This window comes from Astatotilapia calliptera, chromosome 14, assembly GCF_900246225.1.
Source record: "Astatotilapia calliptera chromosome 14, fAstCal1.2, whole genome shotgun sequence".
In the NCBI taxonomy this organism is placed as follows: Eukaryota; Metazoa; Chordata; class Actinopteri; order Cichliformes; family Cichlidae; genus Astatotilapia; species Astatotilapia calliptera.
The window spans coordinates 20,771,454-20,790,915 of NC_039315.1; the positions used below are offsets into that span (position 1 = coordinate 20,771,454).

The 19,462-nt window shown below is 40.6% G+C and overlaps 1 protein-coding gene across 2 annotated transcripts in view; it reads right to left on the reverse strand.

Moving 5' to 3' along the window:
- Positions 1–19,462, reverse strand: part of fchsd2 (FCH and double SH3 domains 2) — a 75,129-nt gene that overhangs the window by 36,721 nt on the left and 18,946 nt on the right. For both annotated transcript variants that reach the window (XM_026191269.1, XM_026191267.1), the window contains exons 3-8: positions 17,747–17,792; positions 4,562–4,641; positions 3,974–4,118; positions 3,699–3,832; positions 807–861; positions 558–686 (exon numbers count right to left, since the gene is read on the reverse strand). In XM_026191269.1, coding sequence (XP_026047054.1) covers positions 558–686; positions 807–861; positions 3,699–3,832; positions 3,974–4,118; positions 4,562–4,641; positions 17,747–17,792 — 589 coding nt within the window. The remainder of the gene's footprint in view (positions 1–557; positions 687–806; positions 862–3,698; positions 3,833–3,973; positions 4,119–4,561; positions 4,642–17,746; positions 17,793–19,462) is intronic.

The following is a 19,462-nucleotide window of genomic DNA, read 5'->3' on the forward strand; positions in this document are numbered from 1 at the left end:
TCATCTTAGCAGTTTAAAATAAAAGACCAAAGACAAAAGAATGTCTTTTTTGATATTCCATCAGCTGAAAATGATAATTTCCTGCCCACCGATGATTTGGTTTAAGTTGACATTAGCATGGCTCACTTTTCTTCACATAAGCCCCTTTCAAATCGTAAATCCGCACAACGCTGCGACTTTCTTTGAAGACTCAAAACTGTGAAATCAACACTTTTTCGTGTGTGATATTTCCCTACCAGCTATTTCACTGACAGTGAATGGGAGTCTGACTTTGTGGACTCATGAAAGGAACACGTTTTCCCAAAACGGAACTTAGATTCAAAGCTCCCCAATTTATATTCTGAAAACAGAAAAATGCTTCCTCATTCCCGTCCAAAAAAAAAAATTAAAAATCCCTCCGGATATTATCCAAGGGAGGCTCTTAAGTCAGTACTTGATCTAGTAAAGCAAAATATTGCAACAGCATTAAAATCTCGAGTCTTTAATGTTGGCTTTGTGTTTTCACTTTCACACCACTTACCTCATTCATTTCCTTTCTTTCATCTTTCTATATTTACCTGTATGCAGTGCAGCAGATCTGTATGGTAGTACCGATCGTGGTGAGCATTGGCAGCAGCTAGCGTTAGCAAGTAGTCATTCCTGGCCTGTGTCGCCTTTGAGTTACAGTCACTTCTTTTTGCTTTCAACTTCAAAAAACAGACAGAAAAAATGTGTATAGTGTTACTACTTGTTTTTAAATAATTGTTCAAAGTAATACATCTGAAAGCCCTGCCTAAACAAGCCGCTGTTATGTTTCAGGTTCTTACCTTCACACTTGCTTTCTGTAAACTAATTCTTGACTGAAAAAGACCCAGTTTAGACCTGAAAAAGACAAAAAACAAAACAATAATAAGTATCTAATTTTATTTTATTTTTTTTTAAACACTGTAAACTTTTTGTGTATTCACATTTTTAAATTTAACATGTCAAGTAAAAGACGACAGAAGGGAAGATCCAAGGATTTCTACCACATCTCCATCCTCTGATTCGGACCAGACTTTATAGACGAACCCTGGCCTGAGCAGAGCGAGACTTGACAGTGATGAATGTGAGCCTGATCCAGACACTCATTTGTATCAATGACAGAGAGAGCCTGTCTCCTCCCGGCATGTGTATCCGTGCGCATGAGCGCAAAAACATTAAAAAAAGCATGTTTATTTCGATTAAATCTAACACTCGCCGATGCAAATGCTTCAGTGTGTAATTTTCTCTGCCAGTTCCCCGCGCGAGAGTACCTGTAAAATGCTTCTACTTAAGTCCTACTTTACACCCCGAGTGCTGTTAAAAATAACATTCACACCAATTTATTCCTGTGTGTTCCTTGTGCCTCGCCATTTTTATCCTCTCAAACACACACGCATGTGCATACTCTCCAATAATGGCACACAGGCGATACAGTTATTTCCATCGCTGCTACTTTCTACTGAGCGATGGAGAACAGAAAAGAGTAGATTGGCCAATCGATGTGAGCGCAAACCAAGGGTTGAGAATTCAATGAAGTGAAAATGTCACCATAGCTACTGCTACCAAGGGATGGGAGGAAAACAACACTCATCAGCTCCAGATCAAACTCTGGAACTAATTGTGAGACTGCAAAGCTTCAAGATTTGAATTCTTAGAGCAGAAACAGGTCAGGTGGCTGTTCAATCAGAAAGCCTCTTAAGCTTGGAAGGTAATAAAAAAGTAAAGGACAGACACCAGGGTCACAGGAAAAAAGTGCTTTCAATCAACATCAACATTACTCTCTATATATCTGCTGGAGCTATGCTTCAAATTAATTAATAATATCAAATTAACATCGTTTAGATGTGGTTAGCTGATTCATCAAAACTAAAGTCAGTCAATGTTTCCACACTATTCTTTACTGTTCCTCTGTTGTTGTTTTCATGTCTTTTCGTCTGTATTTTTTCTCTCTCTTTCAAACACCTGTGTATGTTTATGACTGATTGCTTCTTTCATCCTCGATGACAATGTTTTTCCCTTTCTTTATCTCTCTCCAAACAGAAACACACACACACATTCTCCTTATGAGGTTAACCAGCTTCACTCTCTTGATTACATTCTCCCTCACCATGGAGACCATCTGTTTAGTCACACCATTTTTATATATTTACCAAGAAGTGTGGTAAATTAAAGAAAAATCCAACATAAAGTTTCTAAGTAAGACAAGTGTAGGGAGACAGGATTTACCACCAGTAGACTTTGGGTGTGACTTGATATTTAGGAGGACTCTTCTCTCATTTTGGTGTTATGATACACGGTTGTGTAAAGTGCTCTCTTGAGCTTTATTCACACAGGCCTAAACATCCTTCAGTGACCCACAGGCAGTAAATAGGTGAAATGGGTCTCAAAGAGGTGCTACACCGAAAACCTTGCAATGTCTTTCGTTGCTATCAGTTTGCTGCAGTCACCTGTAGGTTCCACAGAAATGAACTAAAGCTAAAAAGTGTGGCGCAATCTACGCTATATTGCTAAAAGTATTCCCTCGCTCACCCAAATCAATGGATTCAGGTATTCCAGTTACTTCCATTGCCACAGGTGTATAATATCAAGCCTCTAGGCATGCAGACTGCGTCTACTAATATTTGTGAACGAATGAGTCGCTCTCAGGAGCTCAGTGAATTCCAGAGTGGTACCGTGATAGGACACAACCTGTGCAGTAAGCCTAGCACTGAAATTTCCTCACTACTACATATTCCACAGTAAACTGTTAGTGGTATTATAACAAAGTGGAAGCGACTGGAAATGACAGCAACTGAGCCATGAAGTGATGAACCCTTCCTGTTCCAACATGACTGCGCACCAGTGCACAAAGCAAGGTCCATAAAGACATGGATGAGTGAGTCTGGTGTGGAAGAACTTGAATGGCCTGCACAGAGTCTTCATCTCAACCCGCCAGAACAACTTTAGGATGAATTATGAGTGGAGACTGCGGGCCGGCCCGTCTCATCCAACATCAGTTTCTGACCTCATAAATGTGCTTCTGGAAGATTGGTCAAAGGTTCCCATAAACCCACTCTTAATCCTTGTGGAAAGCCATCCCAGAAGAACTGAAGCTGTTATAGATGCAAAGGGTGGGCTGACTAACATCATGTTAAACCCTATGGGTTAAGAATGGGATGTCACTCAAATTCATATGCATATGAAGGCAGAGGAGTGAATACTTTTGGCAATATAGTGTATGAATGTTTTCTTTGTATAATTGTCTTTACCTTAAAATATAAAGCACCTTGAGGCAACTGTTGCTGTGATTTGGTGCTAGATAAATACAATTGAATTGAACTGAATGGTAACCATCAAAGTAATAGTTGGTTGAAATCTGTTGGTCACATCAATGAGATGAATTGAGAAATCAGTGTCTTCAATGCAAACAAAACACAACCCTCAAGCAATCAAAGCAATCCCAAAGAGGTTTTTGGTGCCGCATCCTCTTTGCAACCGATTTCATCTAAATCTGGTAACTGCACCGCTCAAAATCAAAGACAATAAAAAAATTAGAACAGCTTTGTATTGATTTGCAAGTGGACCCAACTCGTGCCAGGCAAATATGTGCCCTCCACAGCATAACAGGGACACCAGATCCCCTCACTGAAACTGACTTGGCAACTACCTGAAAAGCCCTACACACACACACGTGCACAGTGTTGCGGCAGACTTACTTCGCCTCGATGTCGGCCTTCTCTCGTATAGCGTGGGCAACCTGCTCGCAGTCGTAGTATTTTTTCTTAGCTTTGGCCAACTCCTTCACTGACTCCTGCAGCTCTGCTTGAATGCCGCTCAGCTGATCTATTGTCTGTGAAAAGGGAAAAAGACAACAGGCATATGTTTGAAGAACAAGCAGAACAACATGAAGTTAACTCTGAGCAAGCACATTGGAAAGATGCAGCAGCAACAGAGCACAAATACTGCTTCAGGAAAAAAATGACCAACTCACCTTTTTAAGCTGCTGCTCCTTGTACAGTCTAACAGTCTTAGCGGGCTCTGATACTTGACTCTTGTAATTGTCGCATACATTGAGCCTGGACTGGCTCACCTGGACTGTACCTTCTAAATAGGACCTCCACACTGCATACACATTCCTAGTAGGAGAGAAAAAGCACTGAGTGCTGGAAAGTTTCTGCAGCTGGATTATTTAATTAATCCAATATCCATTTGCTTGGATATTGGACATGTTTTTTAAAATGTGGGTTTTAAAAAAACTTTGTGAGCAGGGAACCACAAGGGGAGAAAATTTGTGTCGCAATGCATTATTTCTGTTTGTCAGAATAACTTAGATCCAACTTCAAGTCTTCTATTTCAGTGCCTCTGTTACAGTAAATAATGACTCATAACTGTGCTGTAGACCATGACGATTTTTTTCTAGAATATTGAACGACTCCAGCACAGTATAATTTCAGCCTTCATGTGAACACTGCAGCTGAAATAAATTTGTAGATGATGCAAGAAGACAAAGTAGCTTCCAGCTCCTAATTTTATGTAATATGTGCATTTTTCTGTGTCATATGCACACACACAAACCTACCTATAGTCTGTTCTCTGGTCATCAGGGTTGATTCCAGGCCAGTCTCTCTTTAGGTACTGACTCGCTAACTTCTGCAGAGCCTGAAAGCACAAGAGCACAAAAATGGGGAGCTGGGAACAATTAAGGACCATCTAGCTCCTATTGTCTGATTAATGAATCCCTGCCAAATCCCCGGAGAAGATGCTTTTGATGTTATAGGAAACATGCAGACTGTTAGAATAAAATGAATTACAAGTTTGTGAACTGCACTGAGTCAGCTCACTTGCACCCAGTCATTCAGATGAGAGAAACAGTGTCTAATGTTTGGAATTCATAGCAAATAAAATACATTCAAATCTGCAACTTGACAGAAAATGCATTCACTGTTATCATTATGCAAGAAAAAGGAACGTATGGTGAAGATGGGCGGTTGGATTTTTATTTCTGTACAGTGGATGTTTTACAGTTTAGTTTGGGTATCAGTGCACAAAACAATAGACCGGCTTTGTATCAGTAAATCCGAGTCAGTTCCCGAGAAACCTGAGGGCTACAAGAAAGGGTAACCTACATCTTCCAGACTGGGTCACTGTGTCAGTAACAGTGACTCACAAACGCTCTGTCCTCGTGTCCCTGTGTTTACGTTCGTAGGGATGGGTAGCCTTAATAAAAGAATCCCTACTAAAATACAGTCAAGACAGTTTGAGTTTCAAGGTAAATACTCCAATCCTCAAAGCCACCTTCTTCCCTTTATCTTTTTTATCAAGCTTCCAGATCTGCATGTAAATCTGATATCATTCCTCTTTACAAATCTCCTCCTTGTTATCCTAAATCACCAACACTTCCCTCTCTCCATGCTTCACCCTTCATCACTTACATTATGATTCTCAAAAGGCCTATTTTTAAATCTAACTATTGCCCCCCCACAATCCCCTTACACCCAATTGCATTTACACATATACACATCCCTTCTGTGCTCTTTTTTTCTAATACCATGCTATTGAGCTCTCTTTTACTTTTGTCTCTCTCATTATAACATACTCAACAGAATTACCCTGTATCTCTCTTTCTCATCTTGCTTTTTTTCACCTTTCACAGATGGTGACTGAGGCCATCAAAGAACAGTTCTTTCTCTAGTTTCCTGGACCAGATATTTGTTTCCCTCCAGCTGACACACAAGCTTGTGTCCTGGGGGAGACTGTGGCCTAGTGACCCCTGGCATCCACTGTCTAAAAACCTCATAAAGAAAGGGAGAATAACTCTTTTATGAAGAAAAAAGAAAAAAAACAGCATTATCTCCTAAATGTCTCAACTGGAGTGAACTAAGCATGTTTTGTAGTACATGACATGCAGTGAGTAGATTAATAAAGAGAGTCCAGGTTTAGTTTTATTATCTATTTGTGCCTTTATTTTGCACAAATAAAGGAAAGATAAAGAAACAGCAAAAGCAAAATAAACAAATGGGCAAGATTACTGGCATCAGCAACCTTGTGTCATGAACACATAAAGATCAAGAACAGTCATCCTCGCTCTCTTTTTCTCACTCTTACCAACAGGCTGCAGTGGATCTGGATGGCACTTTTACTTTGAAGCCAACATTCTCCATTTCTGGTTTGTGTTGGACTTTTAACAGTTTCACTGTGGCAAGTAGTTTACAAGTATTTGCAGATAAGTCAACACCTTCATGCAAACTATGGGCAACCTTGGGAATCTGCTAACTACTAATTGCAATTAGGTTTTCGGTTCAGCACCATATACCCTTTTACAACAGATTTCACACTAGTGACGGCAACCTCCAGAAGCCACTCCCCAACTGGTTACCAGGAAGTCACTTACCAGTCTAGGCCTTCGTGGTTAAGGCTTTAGCAATTGATTTCACACCGACGATTACCAGAACCCTTCACAGCTGGTCAGGTAATATTCATTTTCACATAGCAACCAGTGGTCACCGATTGCTGCCTGAGGCCTCAAAGAAATCTCTCTGAACGCTAAACTGCTCAAACAGTCTGATTAGACACTCATCTGCAGAACTTTCCAATACCAACAAACTAACATTCACGCCCACTTCACATGAGGATTATCCATCTGTCCAGCACAGTGAAGACAGGCTGCGTTTGAACCTCTCTTCCTTTTTCATTCTTGTTACAACTCCACATCTCTTGTTACAGTATCACATCTCTCTGCTACTGCAGCTCTTAATCCACTCCACACTGAGGCCACCCATATGGAAAAGTAACGGAGAGAAACATTGTACTACCAGATGGGATTCTAAATTTTTTTTTTAATTGTTTGTATTTCTTTTCCATATGTGCATCCATAACAACATAAAGAGCTCCGGATTTCTGACTTGATCTGTGGTTTGTTTCTAGCGAAGAAATTCTTTGTACTGCACTGTAACAGCTAGGAGATAGAGGATGTTATGCCATAGAACTGTCAATAAAGCTATTAAACTACATTTTGACCTCCAGCTGTCTTCAGAATGAAGACAACCCATCACTTGGGTAAGAACAGGACATTCTTACATTCAATATGAACCTGTGGGCAAATTCACACTTAAACAAATCTGAACTTACCATTTATTTAAAGGTGAGAGTGCCTTTGAAAGCAAGCCAAAACATAAAGTTGCAGGAGTAGCCATTTCACTATTAGACATTGACCACCTGCATGTCCTTGCTCCAAACCTTTTTTTTATGCCAGCACACAACTTGGACCCTCTTAGATCAGCCTACAGAGCTGTTATCAGAGTAAGAGCAATGACTGAATGGTGAGAAGGACACTGACTGACTGATATGTGAAAGCTTACCTAAGGTGCTCTTGGCCTATTAGGAGGATGCTCTTCAGTTACTCCTGGCTCATCTTTTTATTCCAACTGCTCTTGCTACAGCCTCTCTTCCCCCCTTCCTCTCTATTTTCATGCAGTATGCTTTGTTCCTTTCCATTTTTTTCTCATTCTCTCTCTCTCACTCTCTCCAGCTTCCTTCTATTCATTTTCTACAGGACATCTCATCCCTCCATCCTCCTTTCTCTGCTGTCATCACCTGACAACCACCTGAACAGTATGTTGCCATAGCAACTCCTCTGCCCTCCCTATGTGGTCTTGGTGAAGTAGAAATGCTCCCTTTAGTAGTGTGTCTTTATGTGTGTGTGTGTCACATTCACACACACACACACACACACACACACACACACACACACACACACACACACACACACACACACACATATATATCCTGTTTTTGTGATCAGAGTGGCAAAACAGGGTACCCAGACTGGAGGATATCCTGTGTGTGTGTGTGTGTGTGTGTGTGTGTGTGTGTGTGTGTGTGTGTGTGTGTGTGTGTGTGTGTGTGTGTGTGTGTGTGTGTTAGAGAGAGAGTAACAAATCGTTGACAAACAAAGGAAAATTGAAGGAAGAAGGAGAAAGGCTAAGTTCTGCGTATTTTAGGCATATGAGCTAGTAGGCTTCGCTAAACATCCAGTAATTACACTTGTTATTATAAATATGTGAGTTTGCACACCACTTTTAAAGTCATTACCTCATGTAGGGCATGTGAAAAGGTGAAGGACTCACCCAACTGGACATTAAACTGTATTTAACCAGCCAGCTCGTGTGATGTTCAGGTGCAGCGATTTGTGCCAGTGTGAGAAAAGAGCAAATAACAGCCACAGCTAGCGAGAGGTCGCCCTGCGATACGTATCATGAAAGCTCTACTCATCCAGCACCTAAATCAAACACAGCTCTTCCAGTACCCAGAATGCAGCTGATGCATCACCTGCCGTGGACTACACAGAACTACCACACAGGTTGTATTGTTAGGGACAGATTATTTGCAACTGTTTGAAATTTTGACAGTCCCTGTGTTACTTTGACAAGAAGTAAGGCAATACACCAATAGCCTTGCAGGACTGATCAATTATTTTTGATAAGTGTGTTTTGAGAACACTCCTGTTTTTAGAGCTGCAGACTAGTGCTTTATTTACTTAGTATCGATCTGATACCAAGTAAATACTGTACCAGTATTGCTGAGTTTAAACTCCGCATGAGTTTGTAAATCACAGCTTAAAACATGAGGTTTTGAATGTAAACACATAAGAATTAGCATATTTCAATATGTTTGGGCTAGTAATCATTTTATTAAACAATGCACATCCTGCTACATCTCTCTCTCATCTCTAGAGAAAAATGATATCATGGTGATAACTGGTCTTTTTTTCTTCCTCAATCCCATTATCTTTATCACTCAATAGCTCTTGTGGTGAATGACTGATTGTTAAAGTTTTATTTGGCAGAGTGTCTGGAAATCAGATGAATATGAGCTCTGAGTCAGAGTAAAATGAGCATGATAAAATGATTCCATATGCTGCAAAAACAAGCATCAAAAACTAGCTTTTTATAATGTTTGTCTAATAATAATGCTAGCAGGTAGCATGCACCCCATACTCTGACATATTTAGCTGACTCATAATAGCGTGAATCCCCCACGAACCACCGCACTCTCCCTCCCAACAATGTCCAGAGTGGCTGTGTGAAAGAGGTACTGATTACAGGACAAAGTGTGATGACACAACTGTTACTCACTGGTAGGAATGATGACTGTACTTTATCTAAAGTATTAACGGTCGCACCCAAAATTTGTCCGGAGGGCTTTAAACTCTCAGAAATAACTCATGATTACACTTGAGTGACTGCGGAAAGAGGAAGTGATGTCACCCAGTAAGAGCATATGTTAAAGTTATAATCTACAGTGGGGCAAAAAAGTATTTAGTCAGCCACCGATTGTGCAAGTTCCCCCACTTAAAATGATGACAGAGGTCAGTAATTTGCACCAGAGGTACACTTCAACTGTGAGAGACAGAATGTGAAAAAAAAATCCATGAATCCACATGGTAGGATTTGTAAAGAATTTATTCGTAAATTAGGGTGGAAAATAAGTATTTGGTCACCTCAAACAAGGAAAATCTCTGTATGAATGGCACCTGTTTGAACCCATCATCTGTATAAAAGACACCTGTCCACAGCCTCAAACAGTCAGACTCCAAACTCCGCCATGGCCAAGACCAAAGAGCTTTCGAAGGACACCAGGAAAAGTATTGTAGACCTGCACCAGACTGGGAAGAGTGAATCTACAATAGGCAAGCAGCTTGGTGTGAAAAAATCAACTGTGGGAGCAATCATCAGAAAATGGAAGACATACAAGACCACTGATAATCTCCCTCGATCTGGGGCTCCACACAAGATCTCATCCCGTGGGGTCAAAATGATCATGAGAACGGTGAGCAAAGATCCCAGAACCACACGGGGGGACCTGGTGAATGACCTGCAGAGAGCTGGGACCAAAGTAACAAAGGTCACCATCAGTAACACACTACAACGGCAGGGAATCAAATCCCGCAGTGCCAGACGTGTTCCGCTGCTGAAGCCAGTGCATGTCCAGGCCCGTCTGAAGTTTGCCAGAGAGCACATGGATGATACAGCAGAGGATTGGGAGAATGTCATGTGGTCAGATGAAACCAAAGTAGAACTTTTTGGTATAAACTCAACTCGTCGTGTTTGGAGGAAGAAGAATACTGAGTTGCATCCCAAGAACACCATACCTACTGTGAAGCATGGGGGTGGAAACATCATGCTATGGGGCTGTTTTTCTGCCAAGGGGACAGGACGACTGATCCGTGTTGAGGACAGAATGAATGGGGCCATGTATCGTGAGATTTTGAGCCAAAACCTCCTTCCATCAGTGAGAACTTTGAAGATGAAACGAGGCTGGGTCTTCCAACATGACAATGATCCAAAACACACCGCCCGGGCAACAAAGGAGTGGCTCCGTAAGAAGCATTTGAAAGTCCTGGAGTGGCCTAGCCAGTCTCCAGACCTCAACCCCATAGAAAATCTGTGGCGGGAGTTGAAAGTCCGTGTTGCTCGGCAACAGCCCCAAAACATCACTGCTCTCGAGAAGATCTGCATGGAGGAATGGGCCAAAATACCAGCTACTGTGTGTGCAAACCTGGTAAAGACCTATAGTAAACGTTTGACCTCTGTTATTGCCAACAAAGGTTATGTTACAAAGTATTGAGTTGTATTTTTGTTATTGACCAAATACTTATTTTCCACCCTAATTTACGAATAAATTCTTTACAAATCCTACCATGTGGATTCATGGATTTTTCTTTCACATTCTGTCTCTCACAGTTGAAGTGTACCTCTGGTGCAAATTACTGACCTCTGTCATCATTTTAGGTGGGGGAACTTGCACAATCGGTGGCTGACTAAATACTTTTTTGCCCCACTGTATAAGTGACTACCAGTTTCTATGCTTCACTCATCCCTTCACAATTTCTTTGTTTAGTTTATTACTCGTCTGTTGGCTGCAGTCCTGCTAAACACAATCACCTTGATACTTCTGCCCGGTGTTTACTCCCTTTGTTCCACTCACTTGTTTTCTCCTGTCTGCGTCTCTCTCACGTTTGCCCATTCTCTAGCTGCCTTCTCTCCCTCTGTCTCTATCTGATTTCTGCCTGTCTTTGCATCTCTGCCTTTTCAGCCCGCCCTCACTTTCTTAACTACTTCCAAGAACAATATACTTGATTTCCTCTCTCGTCTCATCCAGTCTTCACTCATCTGCCCCCAAAGCTCTCTGTTTCTTGTTTATGTGTGTGCAGGGCTAGCTACAGTAAAGTAAGGGAACAGTGAGTGGAGGCTAAATTGAATAGAAGCACCATACAGGACAGTGTAAGAATGTGAGAGAACAGGGAGATAAAAGAGAAGCTGTCACTTTCTTTATCGCAGTCTCTCCTTTTTCCTTAGACTTCTATTAACCTTGAAATCAATGCAAATGAAATAGTATAACAATATCTAATATCAGACACATTAGAGATAAATGCATGATTAACAAGACAGCTACAGTATAATGGATGTGTGCATGAGATCATGTTACATACAGTTTGAAGACAGTGTGAGAGCACTATATAGAGGTGAAACAGTGAAGAAGGAAAAAGAAAAAAGTAAAAAAAATAAAATGCAAAAGCACTAGTTTCAGTTTATTTACAATATTCAGATCTGATGTTTACACTGAATCTGGTTCTGCTGCAGGTTTCTTCCTGTTAAAAGGGAGTTTTTCTTTCCCACTGTCGCCAAAGTGCTTGCTCATAGGAGGTCATCTGATTATTAGGGGTTTTCTCTGTGTTATTGTAGGGTTTTGATTTTACAATATAAAGTGCCTTGAGGCGACTGTTGTTGTGATTTGACGCTGTATAAAACTGTAATAAAACTGAATTGAACCTAAGAACTCATGTATGCTTTTTAATTTTATTTTATTTTTGTCAGAGAACACAACATAAATCAATAATAACCAATAACATTAATGCTGATTTAGCACAAGTAACAGTAAAGCACAGCAGATACAGAGCAGCACAGAAGGCATGCTTTTTTGGGCAGTACAGTGAAGTATGACCCCAGCCTAAAACTATTCCAGTAATGCTGATCGTGGGAGGGAGAATAAGGGACAAACAGCTAACCCTTACATGCTAACCCGCACACTCAGAAAACATGGAGCTTTTGATGGACAGCTGGTAATTGTGGCTGACTCCTGCGCAGAGGGCGGGTGGATGTCTGGTTTGACACATTGAAAGGACAAAGGTTAAATTTTCACTTTCATTCTCGCTCTGTTTTCCTCCTACATCTCCCAGCTCTCAACTTTTTTCTTTAGCTGTTCTGTTAAGGGGTCATGTCCGTTATTCCTCTGCCTCACTGAAGGCTGATTGGCTTTATTTTCCTGACTCACCACCAGGGGTCAGCTACCTGAGTGTCTGGCAGAGAGACAGACGAGAGCCAAACCTTACATGCTAGTAAAATCCTATTGTGAGAGGAAAAAAGGGGGTGGGTGTGTGGGGTGGGGGGGCGTCCTGTTTGCTTATTTGATCTTGAAACAACATCTATTTGCCATTCATCATACATTTATATAAAAAAAGAAAAAGAAAAAAGAAACACTACACTCCGACATTCCTCCACAAACACACACCTACAATTAGGAGGGAATCTATTGTCCTACTAAGTCAGGGGGCTGTTGCTAGGCAACCTCTATTTCTAAGGTGAAAAAGACAGCGCTGAGGGAGAATAGTGAGAGACAGGGAAAGCTAGATAGAGGGAGGGATGTAATGAGCGTCTGAAAGTAGGAGGAGGAGGGGTTGACCACAGGAAACGCTCACTTAATCATTCAAACCGCATGCAAATAAAGACACTCATCCTCTAACACACACAAACAAGCACTTTCCTCTTTTCCTTCTCTCTCCTGCCATCCTCAGTCCATGTATATGCATGGTGAGGATACTGGTGCTGCAAAACAAGGGTTGGTTGTATGGACAGCTGCGAGGAGGCGTATCTGTATGTTAATATGTGCTTAAGAGCAAGCCGGGTTATGTACTAGAATGGTTTTTAATGAGCTCCGGGAGGATTTTTTTTTTTTTTAGCTGGGAACATTTCTCAGTGACTGTATGGATGCGTGTGTAAATGTCATGGGAGCTTATGCAGAGCAACATCAAATACAATGGAAATCAGACAGTCTCACAGTCTTGGCTGGAAGCGCTGCTTGGCTTCTTCTTAGACACAACTTAACTAACGCTCAGTATCACAAGTATGCTGACTCAGCCTTCTACTGGGAATTGTATTTTGGTTTTTTCATGTGTCCCAACAAATCAACAGTAGACTACAAAGTGGATGTCTCGTGGATGAAAATAATTTCATGGTATGTAAACAGCTCAGCCATGTTTAAAATGACAGTGGTGTGAAAAAAGCAGCTCTGGAGTGTTTCAGTATTATTACTACTGTCAGAAGTTGAGGTAATGCACCTATCAGCTGTTTGCAGGCCACAATTAAGGTACAAAAATAGAAGAAGAAAGCCTCGCTGACTACCAGATGTTGATAAAATGTGTTGTGACGTAAACAGGAGAAAAATGCTGAGCCAAAAACTACTACAGTCGAACAAAAGTCCTGTGTGGAACACAAGAAATGAAAATGAGGACCAATGCAAACTCTCCTGCACCTAACCACTGTTATGTGAGAGTGGTTGTGGGAGGGTGGGATCATCAAAGAATGATTCCCAGTGAATCTGAATGGTGCTTTTGCTTAAAATGTCTATTCCTTCACAATGAGAATCAGTCTCAATGCCGCACCTAATAGTACCTTTAAATAGGACTTCAAAATGTGCCAGGTTTCTTATAAAATTGTCTGTTATAATCAAACTATTCATCAAGTGTTACTGAATGAGTACTTTAGTCAAACTGGCTTCAGTAAGAAAAAGAGCTTTGAAAAGACATTTGTGTATAATCTAAAAGACCGCGCATGTCTCAGTTTGGATAAAGGAGTTCTCATATTGAAAGCCAACCTATTAAAGAAGGCAATTGAAGCCATTTTCATGAACAGAGGTGCAAGTGAGACAGCAAATCACCATCAGATTGGACTTCAGGGGGTCTTTAAACTGCCAGTTTTATAGTACAAAGCACTTTGTGACGGGTGACTGCACCCATGTGAGAATCATGCAAACAACTGCTTTCGGTGAATTCACTGCAAGCTGCAAGTGGAGCTCCACTCAGTATGTTACTGAGTGGATGCCATGCTTAATTACGTGTAGCAACCTTTTTCCGTCTTATAAGAACTGTAGCTTTTTATCAAACAGGAAACAGAAGAGAAAGAATATACAAAAGAAACAGGGGAAATAAACAGCGACACACTTGCCAATAACTACACAGGAACAAGGGAAGTGAAACCAAATGTGGCCTGCAGCACATGTGTGAGCTTTTAATCATCTGAAGAATGAATCAAAAAGAAATCTGAAAGGCTCACTTTGGAAAGCTCTTAAGTTAAGCAGGCTGCCAATGCACTATGTACGTCCTTTCACTTCTTTTTATATTCTTTTGGGGTTTTTTTTACTGGGAAATCTAATAAGTATAAATCTATAGTTTTCACTAGCACAGACCCTCTGCAAACAGTGGCATAGATGACTGTCATTTACTTAAGGTTAGTCAATGCTTATTAGAGTATTAATTAAACTACAATATATAATATATTAAATTACATTTTATTATCTCAATTTATTAGAGATAAAGCCCTGGATGAAAATTAAATTACACATGCAAGGCCTCAACACAGACAGCACAGTACTTCTACTACCAAAGAGGTCAAAATTAGAAAATCAAGGTGCAACTGAAGTGAGAGCAAGATAAAAGATTGAAGTAACAATAATTCTTGACAGAGCTGTCACTCATCCACTCCGTCAGCTGGTTGAGGTGCAATATTTGACTCACAGCCCTGGAACTGCGTTATTATTACTAATGACGTTCTTATGTGCTCAGATAAATGGGATTATTTTAGTTCTGCTCAACTGATCTGCAGCCTTTAACTCCACACATCGTGCCTTTCTAGTTGACAGATTATTGAAAAGGATTTCGTCACGCTTATCTGAGAGACACTTCAGAATCCATACTAAGTCTTCATCAGCTCCTCTGTTCTGCGGGATCCCTCAAAGCTCAATCCTTGGACCAATTATGTTTTCATTGCATACTATATTAATCCTGAATCATCTTGAGAGCATTGCTTACCTGTATTTTTCTGGTAATCCAACAAAAGGCTCTGCTACCTCAGTCAATGTTTCAGTGCTATTAGTGATTGGATGTCTTCAAAATTCCTCTGTCCTAGTAAAACTGAGGCTCTTGTGTTCCAGTTCTGCTTCTCTATGGAGACTGTTCTTTACTTTAGCCCTCACATTAGCAACATCACATCATATGATCAGAGACTTGGTGTTATTTTTCTCCATCTTTGGGCTTACAGTCTTGTTTCTTTTATCTAACAAACATCTCGCCCTTATTTCCATCCAGTGAAACTTCGAATTCATTTTTAAATTATTAGTTACATATAAAGCCCTACATTGCAAGTCTCCTGCATATACAGCAACAATGCTGACACCTTATTCCACCAGTCAGCCTGGCTGGTCTCTAGAGACTGCTCCCTGATCCTATTTTAAATCTAGAGGCTTCTGTAGCACCTACACTTTGGAACAGCCTTCCCCAGCCCATCAGTTTTGGCTGAATCAGTGGTTTGCTTTAAACTTAGAATGATAGAATGATTTTGGGTTTCTGTACAAACCAAAATTTTGTATGGAAATATGTAAATAACAAACTACTGTAAGACCGTAAACTTGTATGTACCTTATTCTGGGATACATACACTTCTATGTTTTAAAGTGGTGCAACCTCCCTGCTTTTACTCTGGTTGCTACCAAGCTGCACCAGTTGTGAGCTGTAGCAGGGAAACGCTCTGGGATTCTGCTTTGTCGGACTTCTTTCAAGTTTCAAGTGGACACTTTCCATTTTCTAAAGGTGATTTTGAGAATCTCCTAGCAATCAAAGCAATCACAAGCTGTTTTTTGGTGTAGCACCCCCTTTGTGATCAAGTTTACCCAACGACAGCTAGCAAACCAAAAAACCAAAAACCAATCAACAATTGGTCAAGTAATACACATTTTTCCAAAGTAACTGGAGTTTGGGAGGGGGTTGCCAACCAGTCTCTAACCCTCTGTGACTGAGAAGTAAGTACATCCTTTTTGAATATCATAGCATTTTATATTAATTATTAGGGATGGGTATTGATAAGATTTTAACGATTCCGATTCCATTTTCGATTCTGTTTAACGATTCGATTCTTTATCGATTCTCTTATCGATTCTTTTTTTTTTAAAAAAAAAGGAGAACACTAAGGTCGACTAGCTCAGAGCTTTGTTTTATATCTTCTCTTTGAACAAGATAGAAATTTAGGAGTAACATGGCCTTACAAACCCAACAGTGAGATCTTGAGAGATCCAGCCTACGGCTCTTCAATGGGGTGTCACAGGGTCCCCAGGAAAAAAAAATTGTAAATGTAAAATAATAAAATAAATATTCTTGTGAGACATATCACATATTGACGGGGTCGGGTTATGTTAAAAAGTATAAATTGTTATACTTTGTTCATTGGTTCAAAGGTACCCCACACTTCTTTTTTTGTTTGCTTGTTTGTTCTGGTGTATTTTTCATTTGAACTGTTACTCTGCCAGAGTACTCATATTTACAAGATGGCATTGGTGTATCAGGAAAACTATTTTGTACGTATGTTCCTTGAAGGGGATTGAAGTCGTTCTTTTTTCCACCGCAGCGAAGGGCTAGGAATAGGAGAGGAGCTGCTGTATGTTTTTGTTATCGAATCGATCTGATTGTGAAATAAAGCATATGCAGTGAGAAAGCAACTCCAGGAGTCATCCCTGCCTTAAAGCTGCAACATTCTTCTGTAGCAATAACAAAGTATAACATAAATTGTTCTGTGGCAATTACACAAGAATATCCAGTAATGTCCCTGCCTACAATTAAACACATTCACTTACCAAAAATCGGGGGCATCTGCTGTGGCAAATGGGTGCAAGCCTTTGACCACAAACTTAGACACTGCTCGGTGACATTAGTCTATCCTGGCCTGAAAGGAGACGCTACCGGTAGACTGCAGCGAGAACTGCCAGCGAGCGCCAGCCAGACTCTGTCTGTCTCTCTCATCATGGTCACCTACATGTACAGTAATGGCAGGTCTTGTAATAAGGCAGATTGCGCTAACATAATATGCACTGTTAGTTGATTATTTACCTGCCGCATTAACGGGAGAGGACGTGCAAACGTTAGCGCTGCTGCTGGGTTGAGAGTCACGAGTCCGGAGCGGAATTAAAAACACGTGTCATCGCGTGTTTTGTGAGCAAATGCTTTTGCATATTCGTAGTGTTTCCTCCCTTAAATGAAATATCTACTTTGCAAGTTGCCCTGTTGTCATCGGTTCTCATAAAGTATAATCAAACTTTTGAGAGTTTGAGCCGCTTAGGCGCCATGTTTCCTGCCAGGTAAATGACGCTCCGCAACGTGGTGACGTCATTCGGGGCGACTGGAATCGATAAGGGAATCGTTTGCAAAAATGGCAAACGATTCCAAGGAATTGAAACAGTGGGAACCGGTTCTCAACAAGAACCGGTTTTCGATACCCATCCCTATTAATTATTGTGTAAAGGATGACGAAAAGCGCTGTGAACAATGAATTTGGTCCAGAGGTGATTGAGAAGATGTAGAAGCTGAAGATATTTAAACAGTATATAGTTTTTGTTTTAATGTATGGGTTCCTATATTTAGCGACAGTCCAGCCAGACCTACCTGTGCATAGTCCCGCTCCAGTTGTCCTTTCTTCAGACTATAGCTCCTGCAACAACAAAAAAAAGAAACTTACTGAAATGTACAGAGGATAAATGAAACAACAGATAGATTCATAATGTATATATCACAACAGATAACATGTAGGAATACAGATAGCAAATAAATCATCATCAAAAGCATCAAGGCCTATTGCTTTGTTACACAGGAGGCAGAAAAAACAGACCTGATGTTTATTTTCAGTGACAGTTTGTGTACTGTGTGTTCATTATGATGAGAAAGCACAAATGCTGCAATCCCACCGAGTATGCCAGGGGAGAGCTTGGTGACCACAACATTATGCAAGGATGGAATTACCACTCTCTCTTTATTTCTCAACGACTCTTTCTAAAAATACCTTCTGAATTTATGACCCACACAAAGCAACCATTCCCCTCGCCCCGTTGATGTGAGTCAACAACATCCTGGAGTTGAAGAGACAGTGAAAGCTCTTATCACAGCCCAATGTTATGCAGAATTAAAAACATAACATTACATATGTGATTACACAAACAGATACATATTTTGGCCATGAATGTGAATGGACAAAGCATCATGTACAGTTGATTGGATCTAAATATTTTTATATATATCTCACTATGCGTGTGTAACATGTATTCTCGAGTTAAATGCATAGTTCATCAGATGCGAGCCCAGCTAACTAACTCAATACCACTTTTAAAGCTTTTTACAAATCTTATCACATTTTTCACTGTGATTTATTTCTTAGAAACTTGCAAGGGGCTTTCTGTGGATGGTTACTGGAGCTGTTAAAAAACAGTTATTACAGTACAATAGCTCCATATTGGAAAAATGTGTCTTCAAATCAAATCAAATTCAAATTTTATTTGTCACACACACACAACCATACACAGTATGACATGGGGGTGAAATGCTTGTAGCTGTACAATGCCCGTCTTATATTAGTTGGCACTAGAGCTGGGCGATAGAACGATAACGATATGTATCGCGATATAACTTTTACTCGATAGAGAAATTAAACTATCGCGATAGACCTCGCCGCTCTTGTCCTCTTAAAAAAAAAAAAAAAAAGGTCAGCCAATCCAAATTAAGTAGCGCTGAGCCGAACCAATCACAGCCGCAGCGTCACGTCACGTGACTTGTTACATACAGCACAAGTGCCAAGCCGCACATGTGTATTTGTTTGGGAAGCAGCCAGCCACCGTACCGCTCGGATAATGGAGGAAATGAGTGTGCCGACTAGAAAAATCAACCGAGCGTGACCGAAGAGAAAACAGATGATGGTTCCAATGCCGGAGAGATTGTCGAATGGAAGAGCCAAAGAAGTTCCGTATTGTGAAGGTATTTCGGCTATTTCAAGTCTGACAAAAAACAGAGTAGCGTGCACTGTAAATTGTGCCGAAAGCAAGTCTGGAAATACAATAAACTGGTGCATGCGTCACACTGTGCGCCACTTATTGTTTCAGTGAAATGAATTTCTACAATACTGTTACTGTTAATTCTACTCTCTGCAGTGTTTAAATGCTTACATATACACACAGTTACTGTCCGTCCACACATACGACTCGGTTCTGCTTCTATGCTCCAGCTTTGTTTACTTTTTCCCACCGAGGCTTCTAGACTTCTGATTGGCCAACATTTCTGCACGGTTAGGAATCTAGCGCCACCTGCTGCTTTGGCATGTTCATAGCAGCGTTT